The sequence below is a fragment of the Podarcis melisellensis genome (genome assembly GCF_964234715.1).
Source record: "Podarcis melisellensis genome assembly, chromosome: 1".
NCBI classification, from domain to species: Eukaryota; Metazoa; Chordata; class Lepidosauria; order Squamata; family Lacertidae; genus Podarcis; species Podarcis melisellensis.
Window position 1 is genome coordinate 40,548,955 of NC_138528.1, and position 17,568 is coordinate 40,566,522.

Consider the following 17,568-nt stretch of genomic DNA (forward strand, 5'->3'; position numbering starts at 1 on the left):
TATCTATGCGGTTGGAGGACTTCCTAGATATGCAGAAAAATATCTGCTTGTAAATTTAAAAAGGATGAACGAGTCACTGAACAATAATGATATTAAATAATATCCTGGGAGGGAGATTAGAATTGGGGTTCTGTGGTAGGGACATAGAAGCTATTTCCCTGGGGCTTCCCCCGAGATACTGCTTTTGACTATCTTTGTCCTGAAATTTTGGTAGGAGACAGCTGGGAAAGAAGGTTTGGCTGGCTGGGGTGTGTGTGTCCAAACCTCAAGTTTCAAATATTGAAGGATTTGGACTTGCTTAAAATCAAACTTGTGGGAGTTCTCATTTTCAGCTAACTCAATGATTTACAATAATTTTTCATGTTTACATGTTTAAATATGCACACATGCTCTGTTAATACAAATCCTATGAGCAAAACCCCTTGATATTGATTTTGCCCTTACCTCAGAAAAGCTTTTAAAGACTGCTCTGTCAAATGAGCATTTGACACACTTTTCAAACATTTCAAATTTCAACCCATTGCAACCCATACATGAAAGTTACAGGACTTATGCAGCATTCAAGTGAATGTGTGTGCTACAAATTAAATGACACTCAACTGGACTAGGCTGCCATACACCACTAAATTAAACAGGATTTAACAGATGCTTAATATAACTAACAAAGATGCGAATTAAACTGATGTTGACTTTGGTATATATGTGGTTTCAGTGAGACAGACATTCTCTGCTGTGAATCTTTTGAAAAAATATCTTTCTCATACTTTCAGGAGTCCTACGTATGGAAAATGTACCAAGAAAGATGCTGGGATTTTTTCCCAGCTGGAGACTGCTTCCGTAAACAGTATGAAGATCAACTTGGGTAAAATATCAACCAAGAAACAACTTGCACTCAAACTTACAAGATTTAGACAAAAATCAAAGTCTTACCATTTCATGGTGTAATATAAGTATTATGTCTGTTTAATCTTTCGATACAACAAAACTAGTTTAATTTTACAAAGATCCAGCTGGGCTTTTTGCACCTGGCAGAACCAGGCCTTATATTGTCTGGATTTCAGCTTTCTTACTGGAGAAGTACAAAGAAATATAATTAAACTTTCAAATTACAGTATTCTAGTTCACAAGTTATTATTTGTTATTAACCCAATAAAAATAGTTTAGTTGAAAGGGCTACAGCATTGTTTGTTACAGGCACAACATCTGCAACCTAAGAACTTGAATGTCAGATGACAAGGCCTCAATTACTGGCTCATATTAGGATCCCAACAATATTTCAAGCAGCTTTATTTCTGACTCCCCCACTAAGATCCAGAAAGAAAGTTTCGAATCCTTCAGTGCTTAAAACTTTCAAATATTTTACTGTCTATAAAATCCTAATTAAAGTGCCTTAAATATTTGCAGACATAGCTATGCAAAAGTTTTTTTTTAGGTGGCATTTTAGATTGACATTTTTGTTAACTGGTTGTGTTGCTTCCCTGTCTTACTGTATGAAATACTTGAAGGTGAGTCATATATTTGTTCCAATAGCGTATAAGATGCAGATGGTAAAAAATATACTGTCTCACGATCTTACACAATTAAATTTTAGGTCAAATAAAAATGCTTTATGGTCAACTAAGTAGTTAAGTTGCTATGTTTTTGCATATTTCCTTTGAATAAAATGTGCCCACTGCAATAAAGAATTTACAAAACCAATCTTAATTTTTGTCACTTTTTTATGAACAAACTAAAGTCACACCACAACTACAACATACAGTTTGCATTCACCAGCCCTGTTTATTTTGCAGCTTTAAGCGAGAAGTTCTTCTACAGCAGAAGCCGAAATTGTCCTGCTGTTATCTGAATTATTTTAAACCATCTGTGTGACATTTTTAATTTACAAGCATTTCAAGAGAATGTCATATTTCTTCAGGCAGTGTAATACAGAGAATTCTCTGCAAGGTGTCCAGCATATTTGACACTAAGAAACAACAAAAGTTGAACATATAGCATAATTAAAAATCAAGGTGAAGTTGCTACTTAATTAAATACTTGTAAGCAATTATTCTATACCAGCTACTGTCATGTCAATTTTTCAGTTTACTTGCGTGCCAACCAAAATGTAGCCTTAGGAGATCATGCTGTCTAACCAGTCTTCAAGGTCCTCTTCGGAAATATTTTTGGATGTTGCTTCCTGCTGTTGAGATGCTGAGCAAATTTGTTCAGTTCCATCCAGTTCTAAAAGGTCTGAAGAAATAAAAACAGGACAAAATGTAACTAACTTGTCTGGGGATGGCTAGGCAGGCAAATGCTGACAAGCTCCAATAACAGCAAACCTGAGAGCCAGTTAGGAAGCCGACTCCGTCATCCAGCTTCTAAAGGGAGACAGGCTGGGTGATTTAAAAGCCCCCTGCAAGTCAGGATCTTCCAGAAGACAGGAGAAGAAGAAACGTAATAGCTGAAAAAGGGGGATCCATCTAACAATATGCTGTACCTCCCAATTTCCTGAGATAATGGGAAATAATAGGAGGCACTAGAATTGTAAAACATGTATTTTCCAGGCTCTGTATGCACTGGGAAGAAAATTTACCACAAAAATATTGCTTGAGTTTTAAGGTGACTTTGTTTCCTTACTGCCTTCATAATTATAAAATATTCCCTCTTTATCTCCTCCTCCAAAAGAATAAAATAAAATTGAGGAACTGACCTATGGGTACAGGACTGATACATAGATGAAAATGACACAGAAAATAGATTGGGACGTGAATTAAGGTTTTTAAAATAACGGAACTATTTAATATACAAACACAGTTAAATCAGCTTTCCCCTTGATGTATGGAGCGTTTCCTAACCAAAGTGCAAACCTTTATTAATTTACAACTAACGTGTTAGTTTATTTACACTGTTGTTTCATTCTTACAAACAGGATTTGCATCAATTTGTAATGCTGGCTATGTTTTGCACACTTTTTCTTTAAATGTTCCCGTAGAGTTTCATTTTTTACAGGAAACAGCCATGACCCTTTGAGAGGTTAAATATGAAAAAATAACATGCATTTTGCCTCTTCTATCTAAGTGCTGCTCCTTTCTGCTTCACTCTGCCATGGTCACCATCACAAAAGCAAGATATCAAGCAAAAAAGAAAAGAAAAAGCCCACACTTGATGAGTTGAACCATGGTTTGTCTAGTAGTTACTGGGCAAATTAGAGCAGTGAAACTGAATGCCTATGTTTGGAAGGCAGAACACAAATATTCATATCTGAGAAACAATCTAATTGTTTTTACACAGAAAAGCCTTCCTTAACTCACTGTATCAATTCAGTTTACAAATAAATCCTAATACAAGCATATTAGCACTGCAGTTAATCTCTAAAGAGAAAAACAGTATTTACATTTAAGAAAAATATCCAATTTAAATGTTTAAAATCCAAATTTTATTTTAAAACATCCATTTTGTTTATGCCCTATAATAAAGCTCTCAGCTCAGAAAGAGAGATTACCTTGCTTACCTCTAGGAGTGTGCTACCCCTTCACACAGACCCACAGTCATCTTCTGCCTCAGTGTTTACTATTGCTTTCTAACCTCTTTATTATATTTATACCCCACTTTTCAGTTAATATCAAAACCCAAAGCAGCTTACAATTAAAATGCACACAAAAGCTACAGGTGTTAAAAGGAATGTGAAGCCACAGAATCTTTAGGTTCAAGTAATTCCCTCCTGGAGGGTGAAAAAGGAGCTGCAGATGGACTTTGGCCATGCCCCATGTCACCTTTGTGTTTGTGGAGACTTGGCTACTGTCAGGGGCTCAGGAGCAGAGGCACAGGAGAGGGAGGAAATGGAGAGCGAGGGGGAGGAATCCGAGGGCAGTGTAGGGGGTGACAGTGGCCCGAGGGATTCCTGGAGTCTGTCCAGCGAATCGGAAGACTCGCAGAAGGGAGCGCCGATGGCCAGGGCAAGGGGGGTGCCAAGGGGGACACCCCAGAAGGAAGGGGCCAGCGGGGACTCCCAGAGCAGCAGTTGGAAATCAGGACCAGCTTCCCCACCAGAGCGCAGTGGGGGGGAGGAGTCCCAGGCATCGGGACCAGTGTTCCCACCACCAGCGAGAGGAGATGAGTCAGGATTGACCACGCCTCCATCGGAGAGCGGGGAAACGGTCGAGAGGAAGGTTGCCGGCTGGGCGCGCGCGCCAACTTCAAATGTACAGGCGAGCGGCACAGCAGGTAGCCCGGATAGGGAGCCAGGTCCTAAAGCCCGCCGAAAGGAGGGGCAAGAATCAGGGGGGTCAGCGTCAGAAGAGTCCAGAAAGGAGGAAACCCCAGGGGGCAGAAGGACCCAGAGGAGGAAAGAGCAACGGAAGAGGTGGAGTAAGGCTAGAGTCTTAAACTGGTGTACAGGGGGCGGAGACTCAGATGGAGCTTCGCCGGTCTAGCTTCTAGACGTAGAGCTGTACGCTGCGGTTTGGAAATGGAAACTAATCGTCAATAAAGACTTTTGTACGTTACTACTGACTAGCGTTGGTCCTCTGTGAGCTGGGACCTAGAGGCAGCCCTGACAGCTACAATTGCCTTTCAACTGCTACCTGAGAGCTGCTAGGGCATACCACTCTTCCAACTCATCTTTGATCTCTGAAGTCTCTGAATGAGTGGTAAGCTGGACTGCCCAAGGTCACTAGTGTATCTATCACCCAGAAGACAGACAGTACCACTTTCCAGTGGTGTCATATGCCTGCCTATTTCTATGGATGGTTGTCAGATATTGAGGCTGCCAAACAATATAAAACCACTCACACATCTCAAATGGTGGCAAGGGATGAAGATCTCTTCCTGCCCGGCAGTTCCTGCACCCTCAGTGGGCCTTGTCATATAGCTGAATGTGTGAGCTGAATGAGCTCATAGCTGACTGTAAACTAGAGCACAACTGCAATTTAGAGAAACAAAATAAACAATTGGGAAAAATGCTTACCATTTACTTCATGAGGCATTTTCAAATCATCCCCAGATAATCTATCATGGGATATTGTTTCCAGTTCAAAGTTTTCAGGATGAATAGGCGCATCCAACTTCAGTAGTTGATCAAGGTCGTCATCCAAGTGATCCTCTTGGTGTGTAACTGATGAGCTTTTCTGGAGGGCTTCTGAAGACGATCCAAATCCATCTTTATTCGGCAGCGGCAGGTGGCCAACAGAGTCTGCAGAAGAAGATGAGTTTGATGCAACTCTATTTTGCCCCATGGACTGCTGTAATGGAGCACTTTTCTTGGGGACTTCACTGCTTTTCAATTTAATTTGGGGGAGTATGGCAGGTGTTGCATCCTAGGACCAGAAGGGAAAAGAAGTTGTTCATTAAAACAACACCTTGATCCCTGCACTGTATGCCAATTTTATATCTGAACACAATTCAATGTGCTGGTAGACCCTTATACAACTAAAGGCTACCCTTTCCCATGCAACCTACCTGGGCCCTGCAGCTGGACCCTCCACCAAAAGATGTTCAGAGGGCAGCAATAGGAGACCACACTTTTATAGTGGCAGCTCCCAGATTATGGAATTCTCTCTCTCCAGGGAAGCTTGCCTGTCATTGACTCTGACATCTTTCTGATACCAAGCAAAAATGTTTTAATTTTCATGGGTATTTGGACAGTACTTATGGTCTGGATTTTACTAGCTATTTCTAGTATTCATTCTTCTGTTGGCTGAGGGTTGATATTCTTGTTTTTGATTATTTTAGACGGATACGTTCAGTATGTTTGTATTGTTTTATGAGTATTTTATTATTTTTTATGAGTATTTTATTATTAGTATTTTGCATTTTACTTTTATTGTAAACCACATTGGGACTCCTTTTAGTTGTGTGAAGTGATAAATAAATTTCATAAACTTCAGCTAATAAACTTATTATTTAAATAAACGCCCATTGTCTATGAGATTTGTATGCTACCCCATGAAGTACTCTGGGCAACTAAGAATATATAAGTATAAAACAATTAAAATATAAAATAAAGCATACCTTCAAAAGCAACATAAATATGACAAGAAAACTAAACTCATCACAATGCAAAATATAAAACACAGATTTAAAAACGGAGACAACCAGACTAAGCATTAGGTGAACAGATTTGTGTTCTTGACATCAAAAAGACCACAAGGGTTTTGCTAGGTGAATGCTTTTTAGCAAGTACCACTACTGAAAAGGCCTTCAACCTGGTGGTTAGCCACTTTACTTCATTTCACAGGGGCATTCAAAACAGGGCCTCCAAGAAGAACCTAAGTCTGGGTGGGAGGTGGTGGGTCTTTCAGGGAACCTGCTCCCAAGCCATTTAGGCCTTAAAAGGTTAGGATTGTAAACTGAGCCTGGAAACTGACTGAAAGTTGGCAGAGAGAGGCATAATGTGGTTAAATCATCTAGTCCCAGCTAATAATTTTGCAAATCCTGTTCTGGATCAACTGCAGTTTCTGGGCCTTTGTGAAAGGCACCTTCTAGCAGTTACCAAAAGCATGGGTAATCGTGGTTAAGCTGCCACCATCCAGGTAAGGTCACCCGCAAGCATATCAGTTGAAGTTGACAACAACAACAATGTATTAAATTTATATACTATCCTTCATCCGAACAGCACAGGGTGCATTACAACATACAAGGTGTTTTTAAGAAGGTTCCTCTCATTTGGCCTAATGATATTATTTTTATTTTATTTTTTTAATTGTATATTTCTCATTTTATGTCTACGAGGCTTTTTAGGCAATGCTGTTATATACCTGCCTTTTCTTCTTATAACGTAAGATTTTAAAAACAGAACACATTTTAAGTCTGGCAAGGTGAATCAGTGGAATCGACAGGCTATGAAGCCTTTTTTTCAGTGAAGGGCTCAAATCGCAAAACAAGTTTTGTCTTATGCTTAATAATGACAATGAAATGAGAAGCATTCACCCAGCTAAACAATGTACAACATTACTTACTTATTGCCAAGGTATAATAATAATAATAATAATAATAATAATAATAATAATAATATTTATACCCCGCCCTCCCCAGCCAAGACCAGGCTCAGGGCTAACAACCAATAATAAAAACAAGTTGATTAAAATACAATTTAAAAGATTAAGATACAACATCAAAACAATTAGGGAGCAATCTCTTCATAGGAGGAGAAAGGAAAAAGAAAGAGGGGGAGGGAATCAAACTGATTCTGAGCCAAAGGCCAGGTGGAACAACTCTGTCTTACAGGCCCTGTGGAAAGAGATCAGATCCCACAGGGCCCTGGTCTCATGAGACAGAGCATTCCACCAGGCCGGAGCCAGTATTGAGAAGGCCCTGGCTCTGGTTGAGGCTAATCTAACTTCCTTAGGGCCCGGGACCTGTAGGGTGTTGCTATATATGGACCTTAAGGTTCTTCGTGGGGCATACCAGGAGAGGTGGCCCCGTAGGTACAAGGGTCCTAGGCCATGAAGGGCTTTAAAAGTAAAAACCAGCACCTTAAATCTGACCCTGTACTTCACCGGGAGCCAATCCATCTGGAAAAAAACAGGGTGAATATGCTCCCATAGCAGAGACCCTGTGAGGAGCCTCGCTGCATCATTCTGCACCCGCTGGAGTTTCTGGGACAGCTTCAAGGGCAGCTGAGCGAATTACAGTAGTGAGGCCTGGAGGTGACCATCGCATGGATCACTGTGGCCAGGTCGGGGCGGGAAAGGTAAGGGACCAACTGCTTGATGCGGCGAAGGTGGAAAAATGTCACCTTGGCTGTTGTTGTAACCTTGTCTGTTGTTGTAACCTGCGCCTCCATGGAAAGGGAGGCGTCAAGGATTACACCCAAACTCTTAACGGAAGGCAATGGCACTAATTGGGCCCCCGCAAGTGAAGGGAGTTGGTCCCTCATCCCCATACCATCCCGACCTAGCCACAGGACCCGTCTTTGAAGGATTTAGTTTCAAACGGCTCCCATGAAACCATTCACCCACAGCTTCCAAACATCTGGCCTGTGTGTCAGGGATCAAGTTGGTATGGCCATCCATCAGCAAATAGAGCTGAGTGTCATCAGCATATTGGTGACAACCCAGCCCAAAGCTCCGGATAATCTGGGCAAGGGGATACATAAAGATGTTAAAAAGCATCGGGGAGAGGATTGCGCCCTGCGGCACTCCACACACCAAGGGGTGGCACGACGACATCTCCCTCCCTAGTGCCACCCTCTGTCCCCGACCAGAGATAAAAGAGCACAGCTATTTATGGGCTATGCCCTGTATCCCCACATCAGCAAGGCGGTGGTCCAAAAGATCATGATTGACCATGTCAAAGGCTGCTGACAAATCTAAGAGAATCAGCAGTCCCGACCCGCCTTGACCCAGTTGTCTGCAGAGATCATCTGTTAGGGCAACCAGAGTCTCGGTTCCAAAACCAGAACGGAATCTGGACTGAAATGGATCTAAAGCCAATGTTTCCTCCAGAAACCTACCAAGCTGTTCAGCAACTGCTCTCTCAATAACCTTACCCAGATATGGGAGGTTTGAAACTGGGCGGTAATTGGATAGATCTAAAAGATCTAGTGAAGTTTTCTTTAAGAGCGGACACACCATTGCTTCCTTCAGCTCCCCTGGGAATATCCCTGTGTCAAGGGACAAATTGATAATTTCAACCAGGGGGGTCCGCGCGATATCTGGGCACGCCCTAATCAGCCAAGACGGGCACGGATCGAGGAGGCAGGTGGTGGGCCTACCAGCTTGGAGGAGTCTATCCACATCAGCAGGGAGTATCCGATTAAAATGTTCTAACACTGGACCCGAAGACAGTCGAGGGGCCTCCAGTTCTGTCACTGTATCTAAATTGGCAGGGAGATCATAGCAGAGCAACAGGACTTTCTCCGCAAAAAAGCTCGCAAATGCCTCACAGCTGTGGGTCAAATTTGTGCTTAAATTTGGTTGTCCTCCTAAGGACGTTATTGACCTAATTATTCTAAAAAGTTTGCCAGGCGAGAGCTAGCGGATTCAATGGAAGCTGCGAAGTGAGATTTCTTAGCAGATTTCATAGTCATCTCATAGGCTTTCATAAGCATCATTCTTGAAGCTCCGTCACGAGTCCGTCGCCATACTCGCTTTAGCCGTCTAAGATCCCTCTTCATTTTTCGGAGCTCCTTGGTAAACCAAGGGGCCCGGTTTCGACGGGTCGCAGAGGGCGCTTAGGCGCAATCTCATCGATGGCCGCCAAGAGCTGGTTATTCCAGTCCTCGACAAGGTCATCTAATGAGTCACCAGGAGGAACAGGGTCCCTCAAGGCCAGACGGAATCTATCAGGATCCATCAGTCTTTGCGGGCGAGCCCAAATAGGCTCACCACCCAAGCAGGGGAGGAGCGGGAAGTCAATCTTGGCTTTCAGAGTGTAGTGATCAGACCATGGCACTTCCACAGGGGGGAGCATGATCACATCTATGCCATCACCAAATATCAAATCCAGTGTGTGGCCTGCTTGATGGGTCGGGTCCATAACAAACTGGGAGAGCCCCAGTGTTGCCATGGAAGTCACTAGGTCCAGAGCCTGTGAGGAGGGAGCGGCATTGGCATGGACGTTGAAGTCTCCCAAAACCAATAGGTTTGGGAACTCCAAGGCCCAGCCTGCTGCCATCTCCAGCAGGTCTGACAGGGTAGCTGCCAGTGTGCTAGTACACCAGCCAGACAGCCAAGTTCTCCTTGGTGCCCCACACGAGGCCAACACATTCAATGCGGAGATCGCCGGTGGTGGCAGAGCCCTGTAAAAGCAATCCTCCCGGATTAACAACGTTACTCCTCCCCACCCGACCCACAGGCTGCGATTGATGGAGGACAGAGAAACCTGGAGGTGTTATCCCATGTAGGGAGATTACCTCACCTTCCTGTACCCAGGTCTCTGTCACGCAAGCCAGGTCAATCCCCTGCGAGACAAAAAAGTCACCAATGATGGAGGTGGGTAATCCCTGCTCACCCTACCCTTGTCCCTTGGGACGGGGCATAGATTGGAAGGGGTTCGAGCATCACTGCATCTCAAAACCCTTCGCCGATAGTGATATTTAGCCCACCGCCATTCTTCCCTAGTCCTTCAATAGTGGGAATCCCAGACCCCATACTAGCCTCCCCAATAGAGGGGTAAGATCTCCTCACTTAACAAGTCATCTCTGGGCCAGGACTCTTGGGTCAGAATGGATTCGGGAAGAGGTGAAATTTTGATAGGGTAATTATCCCTAGAAGATAAAACCCAACCAACCACACCCTGAGCAAAGAAGATGTTCAGTTCCTCTGCCAATGAGGCATCAGTCTTAACTATGTTCCTTGTATTGCCCTTGTAGTTGGTTAGATGCTGCAGTCATTGCCACACTTGTTTCATGATGTTATCGGCTAAATAATTTTCCACCTTAAGCTTATACTGTTGTTTTGCTGCCTTAATGCCTTTTTTGAGATTTATTCTCGCCTCTCTGTATATGTCTATATTCCCTGTCTTAAAGGCAGAATCCCGGATTTTCAGGAGTGTTCTTACTTCAGCAGTCATCCATGGTTTGCAGTTCCCATAGAGTCTAATGCATCTCTGCGATGTTACATTATCACTGCTCACTTTAATATAGGAGAGTATAGCATCTGTGTATCTATGCAGATCTTGATATTCAAACACGCTCCAATCAGTGCTCTCAAAACAATCCTGGAGCTGACTAGGAGCACCCTCTGGCTAAACTCTGTTTTTATAACTGACTGAATTCTTCTCCTGAGAGGGATGTATTTCGGACATAGAAAAACTGAAGAATCATCGGATGAGCCTAAGTGGGGGAAGGGGATTGCCCTGTATGCCTGTTTCAAATTGGAATACGCGAGATCTAGAATATTCTGTCCTCTAGTGGGAAATTTCACAAACTGATCAAACTTAAAAAAACCATCTTTAGGCAGGCTTGATTGAAATCCCCTGCCACAACAAGGGCGCCCTCTGGGTGGATTTGCTGCTGCTCGGAGATGACGTCATATAGCTTAGCAAGTGCCGCACTGACATTAGCATCGGATGGGATATAAACAGCTATAATAATTATGACAGTTACTTCTCTAGGCAAATAAAATGACCGACATGTAACTGCCATCAATTCTAGATCTGGGGAGCAATATGTGTAAGCTACTTTGCTGTTGACGCACCAACCATTGTGTATGTAAATACAGACTCCTCTGCCCCTAGCTTTACCAGAATCACTGTTTCTATCAGAGCAATAAATTATTCGATTTATCAGCTAAACTGCCACATCTGGTACTGCTGAATGTAGGCAAGTTTCTGTAATAATTACCACACAGCTCTCACAAAGAAGCTTGTTTGCTGCCATCAGCAACTGTAATTCGTCAATTTTGTGGATGAGAGATCTGGTGTTGGTCAGGAAGACGCTTGGCAGTGCTGGTCTGGTGGGTCTTTTTCAAAGCCGGGTTAACAGACCAGCTCTGCAACCACGTTTTTGCTTTCGCTCTTTTCTCTTTCGCTTCTTTTGGCACCTCCCCCTCCCGTCGACAATCCATAGAGATCCTGGAGGTCTTACTATGCAGTTTGGTATACAGGGGGACCTTTGGAACTCTCTAGTTATCTCTATTTTTCTTGTGAGCCCAACGTTTACCAGTTTTGTGCATGAGTAGGTGAGGTATTGGGAGCTCGGAGCCGCTGCGTATGAACACGCCGCCATCTTGGAACTCAGATAACCAGATAACCAGGGTGCCATATTCAGTTGTGTAGCAAAAAGCAAAAAGAAGAAGATGTAAAGCTTCGCCACTTACAGTTCATTGATCTGCTGCAAGGGAATCTGTTACTTCATTACTGGACAAAACGTCCCATAATGGTGTATTAATACACCAGCCGTAGCACCACTGTAGGACAAGAATGACACCCCCCGTTTTGCCATTTTTATTTTAAGAATGCATTTTCTTTGCAAAATAGTTGCGGGTTTCTCTGCTACGTTCACTGAATGACTTTGAGTTAGATCAAGAAGTGAGCAATGTCAGCGTCTGAGTCACTTTAAGCAGTCCCAAAGGAGAGCAAAACTGTTTTTAGAAGTTATGCAGCTTTGCCTTTCTAGTGCAGATTGATTTTTCTAGCTTTTGATAAACTGTAATCTTAGCTAACAGCCATGCTTGACTCACAAGTCTCACTGGCTCTGTTCCCTCTACCTGAATATTTTTATTTTTGCCAGCAGAACATGCTTTGTTGTCTTGTTGCTACCTAGAGCTCTAAACCCTGGGCAAAAACAATACTTTAAATACATGCCTGATTGGCAGCTTCCATGCTGAACTAGGTATCTGCACAAGGAATTCTATACTTATCAGTAGAAATTACAATGAATAAATAGATCATACATTTCATTTTCTGTTTTCTGAAAAATGCTGCTTAGGAAAAAGGTGGTGAAAAATCTGGAACAACAAAATTAGAACAAGCAACTCTTTGGGGATGTTGGTCTTGACCGAGATGCACTTGGCATGTGGAAAACACTTTGCTTAAAAGGAGCAATGAAGCATAAGAAGTGCTGATGGCTTATTCCTCCATCTAATAGTCTTCCTTTTCAGATTCAAGGCAAGATGTGCATATTATAACACATGACAAATTACATTAAAAGTACATAAGGCTACTTAAGCTTAAAGCGAGGCTCAATATATTTATGAGCAGCTTTTGTGTTACCTGCACCAGCTCCTTAGCCACATTCAGTTTGAGATGCAGAGGCAGCTCTTCAAGTGCCTGGACCAAAGACTTGCAGTCAACATACAACCCAGACAACTGAAAAAAACAGTAGAACATGAGATTAAATGGGCATTAATGATGGTCTCCTAAATACCTTACACACAAAAGCAGGTCCATCTGTCATCTTTTTCCACCACTGAAATGAACTGGGCAGCACAAGAACTACATATACAGATGGAAGCATTAACCATGAACCATCTATATGGAAGAACCAGGGTTGGCCTTTATGAATCATTTTGAAGGATCAATTACCATTCTTAAAATGTTCTGAAACAGGAATTAAGGGGGATATTCAACTAAATAATTGGGCAAGCAGAATGGCACTTAATCTGTTTTGGGGTTCTCCCAAACCTCCAAAGATTTGGGGATGGTATGGGGTGTGTAAGGTAGGGGTGGAGTCGTGCAAGTTGAATACTGCCCTAAGGGCTTCAATACTGCAGCTTCACTGGTGCAACAGACCTCTGAGCATACAATGGACCTTCCTCTGCTGTCTTCCCTGCTCCCATGTACATCTTCATAATAATCTCTGGAGGGTGGGGGACCCTCCAGAGCAGATTTTCAAGCATACAGGAGAGGAAACAGATGCCCTGTGGCATAAGCAGAACTTTGCTTGTGTAGCTTTGGTTACAACCTTAAACAATTAACTTAATTAAACAAATGAGTTTATGGGAATTCAACAAGCTGCCACAGAAGGCAAGGCAAATTGATGGATGAGAGCTTTTCTTTCATTTAGAAGAAATCCCTGAGCCATGTCAGCACCCATGATGATGTTTCTCTAATGAATCACCTTCTGTAAAGCTTCATACAGTTCTATGTCTGCAGGTGAAAAGTTTAAATGAAATGCTAACCAGGTCTACCCAGAAGCAGGTCCTACTGAAGCTTATTCATAGATATTTTAGGTCAGGACTTCAGGATTACTTGCTGTCATCAGCACTAATTAGATGTTTGCAGTAACCTTAAGCAGAAATATAGTGCAGAGATATTTAGCTTACTTCAAACATATTCTAAATTGAGAGATTAGCTTCTGAAAGGAATAAATTAGAATGCCTACTTCTCATTCCAACAACATGTCAAAAGTCTGTGACAAAAGGTGTTTGATTGATATGCAGATGTATATGATAAGCATAAAATATTAATCATTTGACTCAAACTGGGTTGAAGTTCATTCATGACTTGATTGATTAATTTTGAAAATATCTAAGACACAAAGACTTCAAAACAGACTTTATGAAAATGCAGTAAATGATGAAAGTATAGGGAATTCTCAGAAGAGGTGCTGCAGACAAATCCTTCAATATCCTAAGTGCAAATTCTTTTTCAAAATAAAGCTGGAATTAGATATTATGACAGATGTGAGACTGCCTTTGAAAATCACAGCCAAACATTACTTCCCTCCAGTAAAGTCTAGGGGTACAAAACATGCGCTGTCACTCTACTGCATCACTGGGTCCATGGGGTGGGGGAGCAGGGACAACAATGTTGTGTCATACATTTTGTATCACTAAGCATCGCCAGGGAGAGAAGGAAAACAAAACACGTTCAATCTCTTTTGAGGAGCAGTTCTACATCTACCATAATTCCAGCCTAGGCTGTTGCTTAATACAACAGAAATAGTGTAGATAGCAGAGAGCAAGCCTGAACATTCACTGGACTAGTTTACTACCAGCTTGCAAGAGAACAAAGTCTGTGGGTGACAAGCTGAAGGAGGAAAGAATACGTTTACTTTCCCTGCCATCAGACTATAATCCACTCACTTCACATGCTACAATACACTCTGTTCCACTTGTCTCCAAGTAAAGCATTAAAAATCTCTTACTGTAGTAACCCCCTATCCCTGAAAATAATACAACTTGTTGAAGGCAGTAGATGTCTCTTCCTCTTCCTACAGATTTGTAGGAACTGAAGTTCTTTCATTATCAAGTATAGGCAGAGCATTTTCTAAAATGCTTATTCAACTCCATTTGTGCTCAAATTTCAAGTTCTGTTCTGTGTCTCCCCCACTCGCGACCCCAGCCTGAACATTCCTCTCCTCATACACTCTTTCCCCCTTTTAATCTTAAATGTCATTCACACACTGGGCAAATCTCACTTTCCTTTGGTGATCCATGTTAGCACACAGAGCTCTTTTTTGTATGCACTGCTAAGCCAAACCATAATTTAGCATGAAGGAGCAAACATGCAGGGGCCTAGCAAGACCGTGGCTGAGTTGAATCATATTTTGGCTTAGCACATTGTCTGAACCCAGGCAAATCACAAGCTGGGGCAGCTTCCAACAGAACACTAAAATACAATAACCTATTAAACATTAAAAGCTTCCCTAAACAGGGCTGTCTTCAGATGTCTTCTAATAGTTTGGTAGTTATTTTTCTCTTTGACATCTGGTGGGAGGGCATTCCACAGGGCGGGTGCCACTACCGAGAAGGCCCTCTGCCTGGTTCCCTGTAACTTGGCTTCTTGTAGCGAGGGAACTGCCAGAAGGCCCTCGGTGCTGGACCTCAGTGCCTGGGCAGAATGATGGAGGTGGAGACGCTCCTTCAGGTATACTGGACCGAGGCCGTTTAGGGCTTTAAAGGTCAGCACCAACACTTTGAATTGTGCTCGGAAACGTACTGGGAGCCAGTGTAGGTCTTTCAAGACCGGTGTTATATGGTCTCGGCGGCCGCTCCCAGTCACCAGTCTAGCTGCCGCATTCTGGATTAGTTGTAGTTTCCAGGTCACCTTCAAAGGTAGCCCCACATAGAGTGCATGGTAGTAATCCAAGCGAGAGATAACTAGAGCATGCACCACTCTGGCGATACAGTCTGCGGGCAGGTAGGGTCTCAGCCTGTGTACCAGATGGAGCTGATAAACAGCTGCCCTGGACACAGAATTGACCTGCGCTTCCATGGACAGCTGTGAGTCCAGAATGACTCCCAGGCTGCGCACCTGGTCCTACAGGGGCACAGTTACTCCATTCAGGACCAGGGAGTCCACACCCGCCCACCTCCTGTCCCCCCAAAACAGTACTTCTGTCTTGTCAGGATTCAACCTCAATCTGTTAGCCGCCAGTCATCCTCCAACCGCCTCCAGACTTTCACCGCCTTCACTGGTTCTGACAACGTTGTGACTACCCAGCTGACACAGCACACCACAACAGCCCCCCTTCTGAAATCATATTATGCATGTTCTCCAGTAAACTAGAGTTCCATGTACATTTCAGAGAACTTTAAGTCCTAAATACCCTCTGCGTGTTTCCCATTCCATCAGGGTTGAGCTTATACAATGACCTCTCTTCCCATCTTGTGCACAGTCAAACAGCAACAGATCGCAGAGAAGCACTAGCATTGGGGCTGCCTTACCAATATATTTTCTAGAACAGGAATATTTATCTAGGTTGACATGAGAAGATTAAGCATGTGTGGCTAATTCTACTCTGTTTTGCCTAATAGCTTTCTACAGGGTCTTTTATTCTCCAAGTTTTAATAAAATCTGGCATTTATATAGACCATTTCCAATGTTCAAGGCACTTTACATTTATTACCTCCATAATCCTCAAAGCAAGCCAGCAATATAATCTCTGAATTGGAAAAGGTGGGTGGGGTGGCTGAGGCAATATTGGGAGAGAACAGAGTTTGTACGGAGGTGAGGTTTGAATCAGGCACTTCCTGACTCTGCTCACAAGCTTAACCACAACGCTACACCAGCTTTACTGGCTGTGCATAAATCATCATCTGCCCTGCAGAAATTGAAATAAACTGCACACAGCAATCTTTTCAAGAACAGGTTGTTCTCCATTACCTGTTTCGGACAAAGGTTTTCTGCAATCCACTCCTTTTCTTCAGCAAATCTGAACTGGGTAAAAGAATCCCCTAGAAATAAAGTGGCACATGTGTCAATAAATTTGCCAAATAAACAGCAAAACCGATTAAAGTTCCATGAATGAAAAATCAAGAATTCTCATATTTTAACAGTATATCAATATAGAAAGCTCAAGCAAGCCAACACCCTAGAACAATAAAAAAGCCCCAAACAATCACACAAATATCCTTTGTTATCGCTAAAACAATGCAGGAGCTACATGGTGATTATAAATGTTGTGGTGGGGAGAATACAAGGAGTGCCTGGGAATAAGGACTAGTCAGAGATAATAAGATTCAGACTCACAACCTTCTATTTTGCCTCAGGTTCCCTCCCAGCCTCTATCCCCCCATATCCTGTGTGTGTCTGTGCAGATGTAAGTGCAAGATAACCCTATTGAATAAAAATGCACTAAATACAACCTATTGTAACTGGCACTCAATTCCCACAAACACTTAAGACACATGCTCGTTTTTCCAAAGGCACCACACAGAGTGAATGTTAAAACCATTTTCCATTAAGGCTACAATATTGTAATACAATATGATAGGTTTTGCATTTAAAAACAGCACTTCAGTTCAGTTTGTATGAAATAAGAGGTGACAGGACTGTTAAAGCTAGAATCTGATTTTACTTCAACATTTTATTTCTTTCAGCATTTTACATACTGCATTACACCTTCATCTTCCAAAATGTGTTTAGCTGCCGAGTATGAGCAGACCTAGAAGGTCTATGAAAGTCAATGGCCAACTTTTGTAAATAGAAACATTACCTGCAAGCCACTAAAATACTCTTCAAGTGGCTGATGGAAGAGTTAGGATCACAGTATGTTAAATTACAAAAATGCTATTGTAGTTCAGTCAAGCTTGTATCTGAACTGGCTAATCTATCACCATTTCTAAGCAGCATGCTGGAATAGCCCTGACTTCTTCAGTGTTTTGTCTCGCTGTCTTGTCTGGTGGAAAAACAAACAAACACACACACACACACACATAGGGAGTGGTTTGTGCGGCCCTGGATTTTTGAGAAACCCCAAAA

The 17,568-nt window shown here is 42.6% G+C and overlaps 2 protein-coding genes across 4 annotated transcripts in view; one reads left to right on the forward strand and one right to left on the reverse strand.

Moving 5' to 3' along the window:
* RYR3 (ryanodine receptor 3) overlaps window positions 1-1,698 on the forward strand; it is a 282,690-nt gene extending 280,992 nt beyond the window's left edge. Inside the window, exon 106 of the mRNA XM_081886370.1 lies at window positions 771-1,698. Within this exon, the coding sequence (XP_081742496.1) occupies window positions 771-866 (96 nt within the window). The 3' untranslated portion in view covers window positions 867-1,698. The remainder of the gene's footprint in view (window positions 1-770) is intronic.
* Window positions 1,699-1,759: 61 nt separating this feature from the next.
* AVEN (apoptosis and caspase activation inhibitor) overlaps window positions 1,760-17,568 on the reverse strand; it is a 116,882-nt gene continuing 101,073 nt past the window's right edge. For all 3 annotated transcript variants that reach the window (XM_081887279.1, XM_081887280.1, XM_081887281.1), the window contains exons 3-6: window positions 16,471-16,541; window positions 12,634-12,729; window positions 4,946-5,294; window positions 1,760-2,229 (exon numbers count right to left, since the gene is read on the reverse strand). In XM_081887279.1, the coding sequence (XP_081743405.1) occupies window positions 2,111-2,229; window positions 4,946-5,294; window positions 12,634-12,729; window positions 16,471-16,541 (635 nt within the window). In that variant the 3' untranslated portion in view covers window positions 1,760-2,110. The remainder of the gene's footprint in view (window positions 2,230-4,945; window positions 5,295-12,633; window positions 12,730-16,470; window positions 16,542-17,568) is intronic.